We start from the raw sequence: 21,038 nt of genomic DNA, 5'->3' as shown, positions 1-21,038 counted from the left end.
TGTTCATACTGTTGGGGTGTAAGCCACCCATGCAGATTATGAGGTGTTGCTCTTCCTTGAACAAGGTCGTGCTGCTCCAGAGGGTTTGTACCACTGTGGACTTTGGCCACACTGTATTTTAAAATACATTTGTTTCTTCCATTTCACATGCTTTGGGATGGAGTCTAAAATTCAGATTTGGTGCATATTGTAGCGACCATAGGGATTGGTCCTGAGAGTCGAACCCTCGGATTGGCCAGCAAGGTCAGGTGGTGGTTTTGGCGCCCAAAACCAGACAGTGGGAAGAGAACTTCGTTTGTTATACTTTGTAATCGAATATTGCTGCCGCAATAAACTTCTTTAACAAAGAACAAGCCTCCAGACTCGCCATAATATGACTTTTATCTGCCTAACAATTGAACAGTTAAGGATTTTACAACTGCTTTGCATCAGGCATTATTTTTCACTTTAATGTTTTATCTAATCTAATACACTTTTGATATCATTTAATCCAAACTAGATATTGTATTATACCAATCATTCCATTTCAACATTTAGAATGTTTCCAACACAGATTTAATCAGAATCGACTCTGTGGTTCCAAAGACGCACAAAAACATCCAAATCATAAGAATAAGACCCAACAATAGAAATGTGGGAGACATTTAAAAGTCTGAAGAGAAATAGTATTTTATTCAGTAGTCCAACCATACTTTAGGTTTGTAGGTTAATTGGCTTCTGTAAATTGTCCCCAGTGTGTAGGGTGGAACTAGTGAATGGGTAATTGTTGATCGGTGTGGACTCGGTGAGTAAAAGAGCCTCTGTCCATGTTGTATCTATAACTACACTAAACTAAACATTTCCTGCTTTAATGTCCTCCACAAGACCCACCTCCAGGAGCCAGGCTTTGAGACAGCTCTTCTCACATTTCCTAAAAGTGATTACTTGTTTATATAAGGTTGTTAGATGGGGATATACAGCATGGAACTTGGCCCTTTGGCCCACTAAGTCCAGGCTAACAATCAATCACCCAACTACACTAATCCTATCCAACTTTATTTTCTCCATATTGTCATCAATTCCCCCTAGATTCTCCCTCTCAACTACACACTAGGTGCAATTTACAGAGGCTAATTAACCTACCAACATCTTTAGGAGGGGGAACAACAAGAGCACCTGGAGGAAACCCACGTGGCACATGAAGGATATGCAAACTCCACACAGACAGCGTCTGAGGTCAGGATTGAACCGAGGCCTCTCGCAATGTAAGGCGGCAGCTCTGCAAATGGCGCCACTGTGCCACTGCAGGTAGATGGAATACTTTCTCAATGGGGAGTGGTTTGATGACCAGAAGATATTGATTCTAAATATTGGGCAAAAGAGGCATGGGGGAATATGAGCAAATTTGCTTTCACTCGGGACTTTGAATTCACTACCGACAAGGGTGGGGAAAACAGATTTAATCTGGACTTTGGAAAGGAAATTGGAAAGCTGCTTTAGAGAGAATAATTTACTGGGCTACAGTGAAAGAGAAGAGGAATGAAGCGATGGGGTTGTTCTACCAAGGGCTAGCATAGACTGCATGGGTTGAATGGTCCCTTTCATTGCCATTACTCTCTGATGCTAGGTGGCTCCGTGACAAATTTTATTTGATAATACTGCTGTGAAATACCTCGGGACATTTCAATATGTTAAAGGCTCCATTTAAAGAACACGTTATTATTGTTGTCTGGGATAGGCTGCAAAAATGATTAAGTTCAACAATTCATTACATCATAATTAAGTCTTTGCTAGGATATCATTACCATAACCTGGGGAGTTCATTTACACCGGCAAGCAGTGCTTTGAAATGAAAGGGTCTCCGGAAGTTTCTGCAGATATAAATCATACATATGGCAGACTTATGGTGTGTAGCTGCTGTGGTCAGACATTTCCTCATAAATCAGGTTGGATAATTTCAAACAAAGCACAGGCCTTTGTCTGAAGGGACTCGCTGAATAAATAAGCTGTCTGTCATCAGTTCATTATTCTCCTGGCAAATGGCACTTCCTCTGTACAGTTCCCCAAGCAAAGTGTGTTCCATCTTAAACATCCCATGCCCTGTGAGTCAAAAGCACAGCACCCAATGAGTCCTGAATATGATCCATTTCGTTTTGACTTAGGGTGGCGCAGCGGTAGAGTTGCTGCCTTACATCACCAGAGACCCAGGTTCAATCCTGACTGTGGGTGCTGTCTGTACAGAGTTTGTATGCTCCCCCCACGACCTGCATGGGTTTTCTCCAGGTGCTCTGGTTTAATCCCACATTCCAAAGGCATAGAGGTTTGTAGGTTAATTGGCTTCAGTGAAAATTGAAAATTGTCCCTCGTGTGTAGTGTGTGCTAGTGTAACGGAGATCGCTGGTTGGCAAGGATTCGGTGGGCCAAAGGGTCTGTTTCTGCGCTGTTTCTCTAAACTAAACTAAATTAAACTACGACTGTAGTCAGAGACCACCGAATGCATCTGTCCTGGGTTGCCCCCTCGACTCAGTGCAGGTGGTGGGAGAGAGGAGGGTGATGGCAAAGTTAACATCGCTGCTGGACAACGACTCCCACCCCATGCAGGACACTGTCACTGCACTGAGTAGCTCCTTCAGTGACAGACTCCTTCACCCCAAGTGCGTGAAGGAGAGATATAGGAGGTCCTTCCTTCCCGCTGCTGTGAGACTGCACAACCAGCACTGCTCCCAGCAGATGAGTCAACAGTAACAGCTAAGAACACACAGAAAACTGATGACAATTTATGTATCTTTTATTTATTTATAATGAATGATCTCTTGCTCTCTTGCTATCCACTTTGCTGCTGTAACACTGTAAATTTCCCTGGTGTGGGATGAATAAAGGAATATATTATTATTTTTTAAATTTATTTTTATTATTATTATTATTATTATTACTATGCATGTTCAGTCCTGTCTCCCCATTTCAAGGCACCGTGGCACAATACAAGTCTGCAGTTTCTTCAAACTCAAGGAAGCCCACACCTACAACACAGATTGACCAACATCACACATGGATCACATTTTAAATGCAGGTAACATAAACCAGAGAAAAAAGAAACTTTGGATTAGTCTGCAGGAACTCGAACAGCCTCAGTTATATTGAACACCCCCTCACTGAATCCCAGTATAGTTTAGCATAAAACATAATGCAAAGACTGTTTAAATATCAAGGAATCCTATACTCTCAATAGTTCATTACTAGCTGAATATCCACCTCATTAGATTGCATTTTAGTTTAATTAAATTTTAACTTTAGTGATGCAGCGGAGAAACAAGCCCTTCGACCCACAGAGTCCGTGCCGACCAACGATCGCCCATAGAGTCGTTCGATCCTACAATTTACAGAAGCCAACAAGCTCGTATGTCTTTGTGATGTGTGAGGAAACTGGAGCACCCAGAGAAAACCCACACAGTCACAGGGAGAACGTGCATACTCCGTACACACAGCACCCGAGGTCAGGTTCAAACCCAGGTCTCTGGCACTGTAATGCAGGAGGTAGACACAAAACGCTGGAGTAACTCAGTGGGACAGGCAGCATCTCTGGAGAGAAGGGATAGGAGACCCTTCTTCAGACTGATCTGCATTAATAATGTAGCAACTCTATTGCTGCGCTCCTATGCCATCCCAAAGAATACAGAGAAGTATTGTGAACCTGCTTACAGTTATTAGCTACGCATCACATTCAGAGTTTTCATTAATTGCTGATTTTAAAAATTCCTCAGTAAATGGAGCTTGAATGATCCATCCTGGTGGGTTTGAAATAATAACTTTTATCCTGAGGCCAGGTCATTAATTGACATCAAAATATACATTTTTATTTATGTCTAATGCTTCACAGGTAACTCAATGTCACAAAGGCAATTAATTTTTTCAAAAGACACAAAGTGCTGGAGTAACTCAACGGATCAGGCAGCATCTCTGGAGTCATGTATAGTCGACGTGCCTGGTTGGGACCCTTCCTCAAGTATAGGAAGTATGCTTGAGTATAGGAGCAAGGAGGTCCTACTGCAGATGTACAGGGCCCTGGTGAGACCACACCTGGAGTATTGTGTGCAGTTTTGGTCTCCTAATTTGAGGAAGGACTTTATTGCTATTGAGGGAGTGCAGCATAGGTTCACCAGGTTAATCCCCAGGAAGGTGGGACTGACATATGATGAAAGAATGGATCGAACTGGGCTTGTATTCACTGGAATTTAGAAGGTTGAGAGGGGATCTTGTAGAAACATATAAAATTCTTAAGGGATTGGACAGGCTAGATGCAGGAAAAATGTTCCCGATGTCGGGGGAGTCCAGAACCAGGGGCCACTGTTTAAGAATAAGGGGTAGGCCATTTAGAACTGAGATGAGGAAAAATGTTTTCACCCGGAGAGTTGTGAATTTGTGGAACTCTCTGCCACAGAAGGCAGTGGAAGCCAATTCACTGGATGCCTTCAAGGGAGAGTTAGATATAGCTCTTAAGGCTAACAGAATCGAGGGATATGAGGCAAAAGCATATTGGTGCTGGCTCGAAGGGCCGAATGGCCTACTCGCACCTATTTTCTATGTTTCCTATGTCTCTGGTGAAAACCAGAATAGATCTGGGAGGGTGGAACAAATCCTGGCGAGTGATAGGTGGGTACAGGTGAGGGGGGGGGGGGTGGATTGGGTGGATGGATAGTGGAAGAAATTAGGTTTAAACTTCATTTGTTCAGCCCGGTCCATCACAGACACAGTAACCCTCCCCCCCCATCAACGAGAAAGACGGAGCCGATGTTTCAGGGCAATGAGGTACATTAAATAGGAAGGTAAAACAAGGCTGAGGGAGAATGGAATATGGAATAGAGAAGCAGGGAATGAATTGCCGCATCCATGAATCAATCACCTCAATAGTCAATAGTCGTTTATTTGTCACATACACATAAATGTGTAGTGAAATGAAACATTACCCGCAGTTGAACAATAAGACCAATAAGAATAATCAATAAAAATGCAATAACACATACAATCACAAACTAACACCAAACAAAAGAAACATCCATCACAGTGAGTCTCCTCCAGTCCCTCCTCACTGTGATGGAAGGCCAGAATGTCTTTTTCTCTTCCCCTGCCGTCTTCTCCCGCGGTCAGGCTGTTGGAGTTGCCATGTCGGGGCGGTCGGGGCTCCCGACATTGAAGCCCTCGCCGGGCGGAGAAAATCCCGCGGCCAATTTCAGGCCGCGCCGGACGGTGAAAGGTCCGCGGTGGGCCGACCCAAGCCCCGCAATTCGGGGCGGGCGAAGACGCTGTCGCTGCCGGAGCACCCGATGTCGGCCCCCACCCAGGGGCCTGCGGGCTTCCGACATCCAGGCGGCCCGCGACCGGAGCCTCCGGAGACGAGTCACAGCCGCTCCCGCAGCATTCGAAGGCAGCCAGCGCCGCAGGTGGTGAGTCCTGGCCGTGGGCTCTGCGAACCAGAGCCCCAGGTGGTCCCAGGTGCATGGCCGGTGGTAGGCCGCAGCGGGAACGGAGACACGACACAGAAACAAAAGTCGCGTCTCCGTTCAGGAGAGAGAATTTTACAGTTCCCGTTCCCTCCCACCCCCACATAACATACAAACACTACACCATATTAAAACTACATAAAAGACAAAAACAACAAAAAACACAAAAGACAAATGGACTGCAGGCAAGCCGCAGCTGCGAGGGCAGCGCTGGCTCTTCCTGTCAATTAACCTATAAACCCGCACGTCATTGGGATGTGGGAGGAAACCAGAGCACCCGGAGGAAACCCACACGGTCGCAGGGAGAACGTGCAAACTCCACGCTGACAGCACCAGAGGTCAGTATTGAACCTGGAACTGGAGCACTGAGAGGCAGCAACTCTACCAGCAGCACCACTGTGCCGCCCTAAAAAGGTCCTGTGCTTTACAGTAAGGTGTTGTATCTTTCATTAACATACATTCCAAACATTGCATTCAATGCACACGATGAATAATCACGTGTTTATCATGAGTATTTCAACACTAGACTGGCAGGTGATGCTATAACGTACAAGCAGAAAGTTAAGTCCATGGCCTGGTGAAAGTGAATCATTATTTGGATCCAGCCACTGCTTTTGTGCTTTGCAAGAAAATCATTTCAGTCTAAGGTGTTGAACGCTACAACAATGTCCTCTTTATCCGTGAGATTAACATGTCAGCAGTATGTTTAAATCCCGACCGACTGTTAATTTTCAGAATTGATTGGTATTTTGAGGTCTGTAAAAGCGAGTTCTTAAACTACATCCAGTGGGAGCTTACAAAGAGGCCGTGCAGTCCATTTAAGTTCCCACTTAAGTTCCCTCGCCTTAAAAACCGGGGCGGCACAATGGCGCAGTGGTAGAGCTGCTGCCTTGCAGCGCCAGATACCCGGGTTCGATCCTGATGACGGCTGTTGTCTTTATGGAGTTTGCATGTTCTCCCCGTGACTGTGTAGGTTTTCTTAGGGTGCTCCCGTTTCCTCCCACATTCCAAAGACATACAGGTTTGAAGATTAATTTGGCTTTGGTAAAAATTGTTAATCTTCCATAGTGTGTGGGATAGTGCTGGGGATGGCTAGTCAGTGCGGGCTCAGTGGGCCGAAGGACCCGTTTCCACGCTTTATCTCTAAACCAAACCAAACCAAACCAAACTAAACCGAACTAAACTGGGTTACTCCAGCGCTTTGTGTTTTGCTCAAGATTCCAGCATTGGCAGTTTCTTCGATCTCTTGCTACAATTCATGACAAGCTGTGCTCAGACATGCACTGGGAATGCTCATAAAACCGTAACTAATTCTTGCATTGTATTCACTTGCACAACCTTCCTCCCTGCTCATCTGGCTTCACAAGTTTTCATTCATCATTTCAACCAAACCTCAGTAACATCCTGTCATCTCAAAATGAATTGTGTACCATCTTGGAAATTTGCCATTTCCACAGTGGAAAATATACATCTTCAGACTTTGCTGTAACGTGTTTCTGTTGAAAATAATTGCTCAAGAATTTTTTTTAAACTCATTTTCTTATGCTGCTTTATGATATGGAATCAGTTGAATTGGTTGTGTAGTTTTATCAATTAAAAAAAGCATTTCAAACCCTCATAAGTCACTGAGATAGACGTGCCAAAGTACAAAGTGCTGGAGGAACTCAGCGGGCCTGGCAGCATCTGTGGAAGGAATGGACAGATGATGTTTCAGGTCAAAACCCTTCTGCAGACTCATGATCCCGCCGAGTTCCTCCAGAGGTTTGCTCAAGATTGCAGCACATTGTGTCTCTGTGATAGCTGAGGAGTGTAGCTCTTTAGCTGAGGAAGGTTCAATCTACTTCTGTCTCCGATTTTGCACTATTTTAGTTTAGTTTAGAGATACAGCGCAGAACAGGCCCTTCGGCCCACCGAGTCTGCGCTGACCAACGATCCCCGCATATTAGCACTACCCTACACACACTAGGGAGAATTTACAATTTTACCAACGCCAATTTACCTACAAACCTCTGCGTCTTTGGATTGTGGGAGGAAACCGAAGATCTCGGAGAAAACCCGCGGTCACAGGGAGAACGTACAAACTCCGTACAGACAGCACCCGTAGTCGGGATTGAACCTGGGTCTCTGGCGCTGTAAGGCAGCAACTCTACCGCTGTGCCACTGTGCCACTTCATTAAAGTCGCGGGGCTGTTCAGGGAGCCTCTGGTTCACATTCAGTGAATAATTTGCCCACCACCACCATTCACAAGTGGGTGTCTGTCACAGGACTCCAGCACATCGATCCCAGTGACAAACCCGGAGTGGACATGTGGCATCACCTCAACTAGAATTGTTAATGCAATTACATAAATTATTATCTGGTGTAAGGTTAGATTTAATTTAAAGATAGTACATGAATGACAAGATTACAGCTTCATTCTTTACTTTTATAGATTAGACCATGACTCACTAACGCATTGCCATCACCCCACACGTGTGATTAATATTCCATCCGGTTTAAAACACAGCCATCAATTACATCATGTTCTTTGTCAGAAAGGAAAATATACCAGATTTAGATACAATTCACCTTAACTAACATTCCTTCTTAGACCCCATGTTTAAGACAGATTGAGAGTTCCTTTTTTGTCATATCTGACACCCTTTTTTCTCCTTTTCACCTCTGGCCTCAGTCACTCACCCCACCCCACCCATCTGCTAATCACACCCACCCCCCTCACTTGTACCCACCTACCATGTGCCCCTTACTCCACCAATCTGAAGAAGGATCCCGGCCCAAAACATATCTGAACGTTACCTCTGAGCCGCTGAGTTCCTCCAGTACTTCGTTTTATTTTGCTCAAGATTCCAGCATCTGCAGTTTTTTGTCCCTCCCATTAAGACTGGAAAGATGATTCAGGGACAGCTTCTTTGAAGAGGCAACTCTTCAATCCTTTTGTCTCACACCTTCCGTCTTTTCATCAGGGGCCTTTGACCACCATCTGCCTATCAAACCCCCCCCCCCCCACCTATTTCCATCTATAACTCGCTTCCAACTATCTTCCCCCTGCCTGTAATCAGTCTGAAGAAAGGTCACAACCCATAACGCCATCTGTCCATGTTCTCCAGAGATGCTGCCTGACCTGCTGAGTTATTCCAGCACTTTGTGTAGTTTTTTTGTTATAAACCAGCATCTGCATTTCCTTGTATCCACGTAGTTTTTTATTCCTTTTTTTAAACTGAGGTAAACCTAGATTTTCGAACAATTGTGCTTCATACTGTTTTTCAAACGTTTCTTTCAACCCATTTTTCATTCAGAAACCAACTGGCCTAACTTGAAATGGCAATTCTAAAGAAGGGGAAACTACTTGCCTTGAGGAGTAAAGGGTTAACGGCGTGTTGACAGTGACCAAATCAATTGGGTGGAGGAGCAAAAACCAAGGCTAAATTAAAATAAAAGAAAATATCCTATATTTAGTGGTCAAACTGAACACACACAGGATAAACAGCAGCAAAAGCCAAAAATCAACCACCCTCAAGCACATAAGCTGCCAAATGCTACGTTTCAGAAAACGTACTAAAGCAACAGTACAAGAAGACCAGCTTATTTGATTGATTTTATATAAACAACACCAAATCAACTGGATTTGACCAATGCTGTTTTTGCAATAAATATTGGTACACTCAATGAACTGTGGTTCTTAGGTGAAAGGAATCGAATAAATCCACACACTTTCCCGTACAAGTGTAGCAATTACACAGTTACCTTACAAATGTCTTTATTTCTTAGTGTCAGGACTGTGTCAAAGTACACCATTTCATTTTGTCACAAAATTATAGCCTTCACGGAGTGAGCATACCGCTTTCCTGTCTAAAACAATCAGACCATACAGAATTATGAATATTTACTGCTATTTGTGACTGGAGGCAGGTTAAATGAATGGGCTGCTGAGATTGTGTGAAATTCAAGAAAAAATAGCTTAGAAAATATATGCATATGTTTTTTTAATTAGAAGTACGAAGGTGCCCAAAACTGCTCTTACGATCAAAAAAAAGTCTGACCATTTCCTTCCTACTTTAGTTCTTGCAAAATTTAAGAAAATGCAGGTGCTGGATTTTTGGGCAAAACACAAAGTGCTAAATGAACTCAACGGGTCAGGCAGCATCTGGGGAGGGAACGGTTAGGCAACGTTTAGGTTCGGGACACCTTCAGACATCAATCCAAAGGGTCCCGACTCAAAACGTTGCCTGACCATTCCCTGCCCAGATCTGCCTGACCTGCTGAGTTCCTTCAGCACTTTGAATTTTGTTAAAGGCTTTGGTTCTTACTAAACTTTGAACCACATAAACTTTCATTTTATTAAATATGTGTATGGCATGATCTATCGACAGAAAGAACCAAGCATTCTTTAAATGCTGGCTTCACGTCCTGACTAAAAGCTTACTGTTGCAATCTAGTGCAGTCATTTGATGGCAATGGATCAAACTCAAATAATTTCATCTTTTCAGAACAGCAGGATCTTGATGAATTTCCTGCACTTAAAGCTATCCAAGAGAGATCTTGGGTGTTGTGAAAAACAAGTTTAGACTTATAGCTGACTAAATGAACAGCATTTTAAAAACTGGCCACCTATTTGTAAATATAACCAGTATAGATGAGGCATTGTGGTCGGCATGGTATTAGGGATATCAAGAAATGCAACAAGAATAATTTCTTCAACTACTTGGTCTGTTGGACATTAGAACGGAATCAAGGGATGTGGGGAGAAAGCAGGAACGGGGTACTGATTCTGGATGATCAGTACCCCTCGAAGGACCGAATGGCCTACTCCTGCAGCTATTTTCTATGTTTGTAGAACCAAGGATTCTGAATCTTTATGGTCAGGATACCGTCTCACAAGAAAAGTAGGTTTTAGTTTCCTGAATCACTTGCAAAGGGAATACTCACAATTACTTGCTCCTATTTTGCTCTCCAAAACAATGTAATGTCATAGAACGCGGTGAACACCAGGCAGTATCTTTACAATTGCTACGATCACATGGACAGGTCAAAGTTGTTTTTACATAGTGATATGGGAATGTTTCCCTGCAAAACCCCGGCTGGATTTTGCTTGGAAGTGGAATGTGAACATTGGATAGATGCTTAAAAATAATTTGCAACTAAGCACAGGACGTCTGCAGGGCTCCCAGCAAAGGCAGCCGTTTGTTCCCGATCGCATGCCCCCAAGACAGAATTTAGCAACAGATCCTCGACGACTTCCAGAATCGACTTCAAAGAGACAGCATTTTAGGATCAATATACAACATAAAGCAAACACATTTGACTCGTGCTACTAACAAAATTCAACCACAATTATCTTCAGAAAGTAAAATCAAATAAACTTTTAGAAAAACTTTAGAAAGTAGTAGGAAACAGAACACTAGAGTGAGCAGCATGATAGGATATCTCAGATATCATCGTGTAACCCTGCAGGAGTTTAGGAGACTGACGACCATACATAAAAGAGGAAATCAGGAGGGCAAAAAAGAGGGCAAGAAATAGCTGGCAGATGTTTAAGGAGAATCTAAAGCTATTCTATAAGTACATTTAGGGAACGGGTGCAACTAGAGAGAAAATAGGGCCCCTTAGAAACCAAAGCACCAGATGAGCAAGGTCTTCAATGACTATTTCTCTTTAGTTTTTACTGTGGAGACTAGGGAGCTTGGGACAGATAATGGAGATGTCTTGAGGACAGTCCACATTACGGTCAAGGAGATGCTGGACGTCCTCAGGCTGATAAATCTCCCGGGTCTTTTCAGATATATCCAAGAACACTGTTGGCAACAAGAGAAGAAATCGCAGACCTGTCTGAGATGAATGAATTGTCGTTAAGACACGGGTGAGGTGCCAGATGACTGGAGGGTGGCTCACGTTGTGCCACCATTTAAAAGGGCTGCAAGGAAAACCCGGGGAACTATAGACCAGCGACCCTAACATCTGTGGACAGTAAATTGCTAGAGAGGATTTGGTGAAATAAGATTGACATGCGTTTGGATAGACGGAGGATAGTCAACATGGTTTTGTATATGGGAGATCGTGTTTCACAAATTTGAGTTATTTGTAGAAGTATCCAAGAAGGTTAACAAGGGCAAGGCTGTAGGCGTTGTAAATATGGACTTTAGCAAGACCTTTGATAAGATTCCACGTGGTAGGCTTTTCTGAAAGGTTAGATTGCATGGGATCCAGGGAAAGTTAGGAGCCTGAATACAGAATTAGCCATGGAATAGAGGACAGTGGTGGAAGGTTGGTTTATTTTGGACTGGAGCCCTGTGACTAATGGGGTGCCTCAGCAATCAGTGCTGGGCCCATTGCTTTTTGTGGCTTATATCAATGATTTAGATAAGAACATACAAGGTTTGTTGAGTAAGTTTACAGATCCCTATAAAATGGACGGCATCCTAGACAGTCAAGATGATTAGCAAAAATTACAGCATGATCTTGATCAGATGGGCAAGTGGGCTGAAGAACGGTTAATGAAGTTCAAAATAGATAAGTGCAAGGTTTTGCATTTTGGGAAGCCAGGCCAGTGTAGGACTTTCACAGTGAATGATAGGGCTCTGGGGAATGTTGTAGTGCCGAGGGATGTAGGAGTACCAGTTCCTGAAAGTTGTGTCACATGTAGAAAGGGTGGTCAAGGCTTTGGCCTTCATCAGTCGGGATATTGAGCATAGAAGTTGGGACATTACACTACAGTTGTACAAGACGTTGGTGAGGTCGTACTTGGAGTATTATGTTGAGGTTTGCCCACTCTGTTATAGGATGTTATTAAGCTGAAAAGAGTGCAGAGAAGATTTCGAGGATGTTACAAAGACTCAAGGGCTTGAGCTGTAAGGAAAGATTGGGCAAACTAGGACTTGATTCCTTGGAGCACAGGATGTTGAGGGGTGATCTTTTAGACGTGTATAAATTCATGAGGGGAATTGATAAGGAGAATGCACAGTCATTTCCCCAGAGTAGGGGAATCAAGAACTCGAGTGCATAGGTTTAAGGTGAGAGGGGAATGATAGAATAGGAACTGAGGGGCAATTTTTCTCCACTCCAAGAGTAGTGGTTAGATAGAATGAGCTGCCGGGGGGGGGGGGGGGGGGAGGGGGGGGGTTGAGGCAGGTATAATAACAGCTTTAAAAAATATATTTGAAGAGGTACTTGGATAAGAAAAGTTTAGAGAGTTATGGACCAAATATGGGCAAAAGGTACCAGCTTTGATGGGGAATTGTAGTCAGCCTGGACAAGTTAGGTTGAAGGGCCTCTTTCCGTGCTGTATCACTCTGTTAATATAGATCATTAGTTCCCAAGTGATCAGGTTAGCACCACTGTGATGCTTCATTACGTCAGGTACGATAGTGCAATGTATATCAATTACTTTGACATTCTGCCTGCCAATATTCATTACGTAAAACAAAAAAAAAAGGCAAAAAGTCTGTATCCCCAAAATTATAACAGTAATTACCGGGCTGAATGATATGTGTGGGTGCATTTCCTGGCTGTAACCGCATATTTGCACACATGGCAGTAATGAACTGGCCTTGTGTGGTTCCTGCCTGTATGAATGAAGTTATTACATAGTAATTATAACTTTGTAATTATGTGTGAAAGAACTGTGGGTTGATACTGTGGAGTGGAATACTGAGGAATGCAAAAGCAGCTTTTATTTGCAATCTTGACTTACAACATAATAAAAACCTATTTTTACAGAATGCACATTAAATCACAGTATAAATAACTGAATTGCAAATAAAGCTGGCACAAGACTTTCAATGTAAAAAAAAATTCCCTTGTTTCTCGTTCCAGCTGTTGCAACAGCTGCTCTGCAAAACTACCGTCAGGATTAAACACTATACATAGTAATCTTACATTTCTATTTTAAGTGTAGAATTAGACATTTCCTTTTGAAATTAAATGGAAACAAAAGAAATACCTGTATCATTCTGTTCACAGAACAATGCAAATATCTTCTGGCAGAAGCTAGTAACTTTTGAAAACCGTAACAACTAAGCAACATGTTTGACAAACAAATGTTTAATCTATTTCAATTATATTTACAGCTCTCAAGAGTCATCAAAGTACTCGAGGGATTAAAATTATTTCTATTACGTTCTGGTTAAAACAAAACCAAGGGTTGAACGCAAAGTTTGGGCTTCAGTGTGAAACGGCCAGGAAAGATTTTTTTAAGTCACTAATCCTATTTCTTCTGTTCTTGCCTAGATTCTCCCATTTATGTTACATCTCCACACTTAATTTGACTTGAGAGACTTCAAACATTTGAAAATAGTTAAACACATCCTTTATTCCACTGTGTGGGTCTCCAAAGACTAATAAAAGATAAAGGAGATGTCAAATTTTATTTGGAAAAAATACCTACCATCTTCTACCTATTGCAGCAGAAAAGTATATTCTTTGAGACATTTACAATTGTATATTTTGCAAACCCACAAACCTGCAGCTTCTAAGTTTTCAAGTGACAGATTGCAAAGTCATGACACATTAATAACAAACGGTGACATGGAGAATTTCCTTATGTACGATGATTGCTCATGTTTTTTTAATAAACTTTAAAGCAAATCAAATTGGACATAAACGGATATCTTTTTAAAGATTCAAGGTACCAATTTTCAGTTCTTGGGTGGACACAAAATGCCAGAATAACTCAGCGGGTCAAGCAGCATACCTGGAGAAAAAGATTAGGTGATGTTTTGGGTTGGAACCCTTCTTCACACTTCTGCAGTCGGAAGAATGGATCTGACGCGAGACGTCACCAATTCCTTTTCTCCAGAGATGCTGCCTGACCCGCTGAGTTATTCCAGAATTTTGTCTTTATCTTCGGTATAAACTAGCATCTGCAGTTCCTTCCTACACGTTCAGTTCTTGCGTGCATACAAAGTCCTTTTTAACCTGCATTCCACCCAGGCATTCTGAGACCGCATAACACACCATGTTCACAGTAATCGGCAGTCTAACGTCGTCTGAAAGCTCGGGAAATTCTCCAGGCGTTGGGCTCTTCATAGCGGTTGTATAAGGGCTCCAGCCTCTGTTGTTTCTTTTGTTTGCTGAGTTTAGTTGGATCAGACACTTTGAAGAAGGCAGGTGCAAACTCTACCAACCAGCGCGGGTCAATTGTAGTCACTTCTCGCATGTACTCCTTGGTAGTTAAGACCAGTTCATGATATACAACCCTGAATGGAACAAATATTTTATGCTGTTATCCATTTTCATTTATATTTCATCTTTACATATTCAAGGAAATAATTCAGTTTCATCCTAGATCATAAACATTTAAGAAACTTTCAGGCAGGTACATGGATAGTATTTATTCACAGTGCTGGAGTAACTCAGCAGGTCGGGCAGCATCTCGGGAGAGATGCTGCCCAACCTGCTGAGTTACTCCAGCACTTTGTGAATAAATACCTTCGATTTGTACCAGCATCTGCAGTTATTTTCTTATAGGTACATGGATAGGATAGACTTAGAGGGATTATGGGTCAAACGCTGGCAGGTGGGAATAGTGTAGATGGAACATGTAGGTCAGTGTGGGCAATTTGGGCCACAGGGCCTGTTTCCACTCTATTAACAATGAGTCTTATGTAAATAGAGTCGACCCATTTATTAATTTTGACAATAGCTTAGTCATTGTGCATAGGACCAGGAGGGAGAGCGAGCCACCAACAAAGCTTTCATCTCTCGAATCTGGAGATCAGCTGAGATCGTCGTGCCGTGTTATTTCCCTCTATTGGAAGCAAGGCTTCCATATAAAATAGGTCAGATGAACTTTTATCTTGTACCTTAACGAAGTGGTCATATGACTCATAAAATCCAGAGAACTCTGCTAATAAAATGGATATGCGCCGAGATCTTCATCAGTGCAAATTGCACAGAGGACACTTTAGCTCAGTTTAGTTTAGAGATAGAGCAAGGAAGTAGGCCTTTCAGCTCACTGAGTTCATGCCAACCTTCACCTGTACACACTAGCTCTATGTTCTACCTCTTTCCCACTCCCCACACATTCGCGGCAATTTACAGATGACCAATTAACATACAAACCCGGACGTCTTTGGAATGTCGGAGGAGCACCCGGAGGAAACCTACACAGTCGCAGGGAGAACATGCAAACTCCGCACAGACAGCACCCAAAGTCAGGATCAAACCCAGGTCTCTGGCGTTGTGAGGCAGCTGCTTTACCAGTTGTGCCCCTGTGCCTCCCAGTCTCGACTCCAAACACTGATTCTGAAAGCTAAAGTTTCTAGCCTCTCTTGAAAGCAAGCGCACAATGTCGGCTGTCATTTCACTGCAATGTTGAGGGAGCATTGTACTGCTGGCATGATGTCTTACAGATGAGGGAGTAGGGCCTGGAAGCCTTCACGTGTCAACAAGCGATATCATGTACTGCTCAAAGAGCAACAAGGAAGTTCTCCCAGAACCAATATCGTGAAAAAGGTCACCTAATCGATTATCTTCCTGACATCCTGTGCAAAGGCAAACCATATTTGGCACATTACAAACGTGCTAACTGGTTATGTAGCACTTTGAGAAGTCCTCGGGTAATGAAACGTGCAATGCAACTGTTTTTTTTGTGCTTGATGCATGTCTCTGCCAGATCTGAGCTCCAAAACAGGAAACAATCCCTCAACCTCTGGCAGGGCTCCACTTGCAAATTGCTCTCTCTGTCTGATAGCATTTTAGTTGTTTAATGTAACAAATGTTGGGATAGGGAACAAACTGCCTGACAGGATGGTACCAGTAGATTTAATAAACACGCCTTTTGGATGGAATTGGGATGAATGCTCTAAGGAGAAGAGTGCCAAAGATGGATAGGATTTCTCTTTGAAAGACCCGCAGCAAACACGATGGAACTGCGTTACTGCTGCATTGCTTTATCCTTTGTAGTTCAAAATGCAGTACTGTCTAGCCATTATACTGACCATTGCTTGATGTTGCACTCTCCCCACTAACTTTAACACACATTGATAAATATTAGAACCATACACCACATAAACAGACTATGGCCCACAATGTCTGGCCAAACATGATGCAAAGACAAACTAATTTCATCTGCCCGCACGTGATACATATCCTTCCATTTCCTGCACATGCCTATCTAAAACTCTCTTAAACGTCACTATTGCATCTGTAAACACCACTATTATATCTAGAATTGAGGCATTTCTTCGAACCAATGTAGACATAAAATCTATCAGTCCATTGAAGCAGGAGAGGCAAAAATCAATCTTGCTTGGGTAGTCTGCATTAGTATGATATTGTAAGAGTATAAGAAAATAACTGCAGATGCTGGTACAAATCGATTTATTCACAAAATGCTGGAGTAACTCAGCAGGTCAGGCAGCATCTCGGGAGAGAAGGAATGGGTGACGTTTCGGGTCGAGACCCTTCAAGGGTACTAACAGAGACCCTTCAAGGGTCTCGACCCGAAACGTCACCCATTCCTTCTCTCCCGAGATGCTGCCTGACCTGCCGAGTTACTCCAGCATTTTGTGAATAAATATTGTAAGAGTAATTTGATTTGAAGATTATACTAAAAAGCACTGAGCAACTTTGTGCATTCTGATTTATTAGTCAAGACATAGAATCGCAGGAAAAGCTTCAGGGAGGGAAAAATAAAACACCAACTCAAAAACTGATAAGATTTATTCCCCAGTCCTAGTTTCACTCCGAGCACTTGGACAAGCCCACCAGCAAAGTCCTGAGCAGGAACCAACTTGTGAAGTAGTTCTTGATCAGGACAGGGCCGCCGCGTGCTTGCTCTGGTGCCTGCAGCAAAGCTGGAAACTGATCACTCGCATTTTTGAGGGTGTTTTATTTTTAAACTGAGATTTCTTTCTACGGGGCTGTTCACCTGAAACAGGGTCTGGAAACAGCCGGATTCCATGGAAAACTGGAGCAATGGAAGAATAGGATGTCCCCAAACTAGTTAGGTGAAAGTTAAGTAAAGGACGTGACAAGAGAGAAAGAACACTTCAGAAACAAAGGAAAATAAACTGCGATTTGTGTACAGAAAAAAATCTGTACATGATACTCTGTTAGTACCTGTTTTTTTCAGTAATCACAGGCATAACAATGTTTGGCATTACATAATAAAGGTTTACATTTTTTGCAAGTAAAAGAAAGATCTAAAACGGACATCTGCATGAGGATATTCATGCTGTGTAGACAGAATGTTTAGTCAGGCTGCCAAATGTAGCAAACCAATTAAATAAATGGGGGAAGTGACTCACTTAGTCCAAAGGGCTTCCCATACCACAATTCACTGTGGAATATGGGCTGACAGTATCTGCAAGCCAATCAGAAGAAACTCCATGTATTGAAAAAATATATTTAAAAAATAATATTGCATTCAACTACACCAGAGTTATAGGTGCTGAATTAGTGATTTTCATTATATCCACTTTCAAATCAAGCACAGCATTCTAAAACAAGGCAAATGTCATCAAATCTTATTTAGACTAAGTTTCAGACTTACTCTCCTATTCATCTTTCCTGGTGGAGCTGGAAACAAAAATGAGCTAAGAAAAACATAGAACAGTACAGCATAGTAACAGGCCCTTCATTCCACATCTGTGCCAAATATAATGTCAAGTCAAACTGTTATCTGCCTGCACATAATCCATATTCCTGCAAATCCATGTACCTATCCAAACGTCTCTTAAATGCCACTCTATCTGCCTCCACTACCCCTGGCAACGTGCACCAGCATCACTACTGGCCTCTGTGTAAAAAACTGACTATGCATATGTCCTTTAAACTTTATGCCTCTCTCTCACCTTAGTGATGCCCTCTAGTATTTGATGTTTCCATCTTGGGAAAAGGGTTGACTGTTCTAGCCTCCCTACCTCTCTCATTATTTTATATACTTTCTATCAACCTCTGACGTTCGAAAGAAAGCAATTTGAGTCTGTCCAACCTCTCCCTGTAGCTGATGCGTCCTAATCCAGACATCATTCTGGTAAACCACCTCTGCACTCTTTCAAAGCCTCCATATCTTTCCTGTATTCTGGTGACCAGAATTGCACGCAATACTCCAAACGCAGCCTAACTAAAGTCCTATGATGCTACATCATGACTTGTGACTCTCATACTCAATCCCTTCCACAGGATAGATGGCAGTGGGAGATGCGTTTGGTGGTGGGGGAAATTTTCTCTCAGAAAGTGTAAGCCAAGTTTCCAACCTACAACCTGTAAATAGCACAACCTCACTGTACCTGATGCAGTGTTTGATACTCACTTTCTACTTCAGACGTAGATTTTCTGGTCAACTGCACAACTTCATCAGTCAGGCTAGAGTACAGGAGGCAGGATGTCATGCTACAGCTGTATAAAATGTTGGTATGGTCACATATGGAGTATTGTGATCAGTATTGGTCAACCTGTTATTGGAAGAATGTCATTAAACTGGAAAGGCTGCGAGAAAAGATTCACAATGTTACTGGGTCTGGAGGGTTTGAGTTATAAGGAGAGGCGGGCTCTCTTTTTACTGGAGTGTAGGAGTTGCAAGAGTGACTTTATGGAGGTGTATAAAATCATGAGGGGTACAGATAAAGTAAATAGTCTTTTCCCCAGGGTAGGGGAGTCAAAAGAGGATGTAGCTTTTAGGTGACAGGGTTACAAATGTTAAAGGCTCCTGAGGAGCAACACTTTCACATAAAGAGTGGTGTGTACATGGAACCAGCTGCCAGAGGAAGTGGTAGAGATGAGTACAATTATTGCATTGAAAAGATACTTTGGTACATGGATAGGAAACATTTGGAGGGAGATGGGCCAGGTGCAGGCAAAGGGAATAACTTGGCACAGCAGAGATGGGCCAAAAGAGCTTCGTTCGGTGCTATAAATCTAGTGAAACTATATTTCTCTAAATCAGCTTTATTTTGCCTTTGGGTCTTTCCACATTATCTTTCCATCTACCTCACCTTCATATAAAAGACATTTATATCTAACTCTGACCAGGCATTTGGTTTTTCTGCTCTTAATACTTCATGTGGTAAATGTTATTTGATAATGCTCCTGTGTAGTTTGTTGGGATTTACAAGGGAACAGGGACTATAATTAAGCAAGTTATTGCGACAAAATATTTTAAATTGTTGCTCTATGATGTTTTTCCACTCTATTTTGAGATATTTTCCAAACCCAGAATTTTACCTGTTGGTGAAACTGGTGACGACTTTCACTGGGATGGGTTACATACAAATATCGTCTTATTTAAAAAACTCAGATAAGTGAGTACAAGTGACAGAGTTCACAGTGTGCATTTCAAACTTAGGGCCTAGGTTTAAATCAGAATAATTAAAATGATAAAGTTTGCTGTATGATTCAGCAAAATGGGATTTGGCTAAACTCAGTACAATTACAAGTACTGGGAGATAATACAAATCTCGCAACAATGCAGTTATTTACATTTTCATTTCCTAATTCTATTTCCTATCCTTTTACTTTCTCCTTAGCACCTACTAAAACAGTGAAGGTGCAAATTATTGTTGATACCAATCCTTAAATGCATTTAAAGGACAACTCTATCTGCCATTTTAAATGTAATCTTAACAAGTTTACATCTCCTCACAATAATATCACCAATAAAATTGCTCAGTTGTACAATATTCTCCATTACCTTCCTAATACTTCCTTCTCCACACCAATGATGCAAACTCTAGTTGATATACAATCCCACTGCCAGCAAAACTTTCCACTGTTTTTTTCCTCAGCTTGTGGTGATTCTAGTGAATGATGGGCCACATATTATTCATAATGAATAGTGCGGCAGCCAAGCCAGATGTTGTTTGCAACTGGCATCCAAACCCCCACGTGTTGCATCGAGCAGCAATTAAGGAAAGGAATGCGAGCCAATATTTCCTCTTACTGGCCCTTGGGCATGGAACTCCATTGCAGTAGAAGCCCCCCACCACCGATGCTCCTCAAACCTTCAGGACCTTCATGACTTACACAGCTCAGGACGTTGAATAATACCTTTATTCAGCAAGCCTGGAAGTGATCTTTGTCATAGTTATAAATGCCAAAAATATGCAAGCAGTAGGGTAATGTAAACAGTTTATATACACATACACTCAGTGAACTTCTTAATGTCATACTTGCGATGGAAAACCACAATAGAAAAATAAACTACCAGAATGTAAGCTTAGGAAAGGCACAGCATAAGAGGAGTTACAGTGGTGCAGCTGGTAGAGCCACTGCCTCACTGCACCAGACCCCCGGCTTGTCCCTATGACCATGCTGGTTTCCTCCGGGTGCTTTGGTTTTCTCCAACATCCCAAAGATGTCCAGGTTTGCAGGTTTATTGGTCTCTATGAATCATCCCTAGTGTGTAAAGAGTGGATGAGAAAGTGGGATAACATAGAACTAGACTAAACGAGAGACTGATGGTTAGCTTGGACTCGGTGAGCTGAAGGGCCTGTTTATTTAAACTAAAGTTGGCAGGTTCTGGAACATTTAAAGAGACTGTGGCAACGAGGTGATGAGAAATATGAAGATTAAGGCAGGTAAAGGGCTGCATGAGAAAAGTTAAGAAGTAAAATAGCAAAGGT

General features: G+C 42.4%; 1 protein-coding gene across 2 annotated transcripts in view; it reads right to left on the bottom strand.

Moving 5' to 3' along the window:
- Positions 1-13,140: 13,140 nt before the first annotated feature.
- The window catches only part of dhx8 (DEAH (Asp-Glu-Ala-His) box polypeptide 8), a 43,205-nt gene continuing 35,307 nt past the window's right edge, over positions 13,141-21,038 (bottom strand). For both annotated transcript variants that reach the window (XM_078424952.1, XM_078424953.1), the window contains one exon: positions 13,141-14,669. In XM_078424952.1, the coding sequence (XP_078281078.1) occupies positions 14,450-14,669 (220 nt within the window). In that variant the 3' untranslated portion in view covers positions 13,141-14,449. The remainder of the gene's footprint in view (positions 14,670-21,038) is intronic.

The sequence above is a fragment of the Rhinoraja longicauda genome, chromosome 29 (genome assembly GCF_053455715.1).
Source record: "Rhinoraja longicauda isolate Sanriku21f chromosome 29, sRhiLon1.1, whole genome shotgun sequence".
Lineage (NCBI taxonomy): Eukaryota > Metazoa > Chordata > Chondrichthyes > Rajiformes > Arhynchobatidae > Rhinoraja > Rhinoraja longicauda.
Note: the sequence above shows the minus strand (reverse complement) of the source record. Positions and strands in the feature narration are given on the sequence as shown.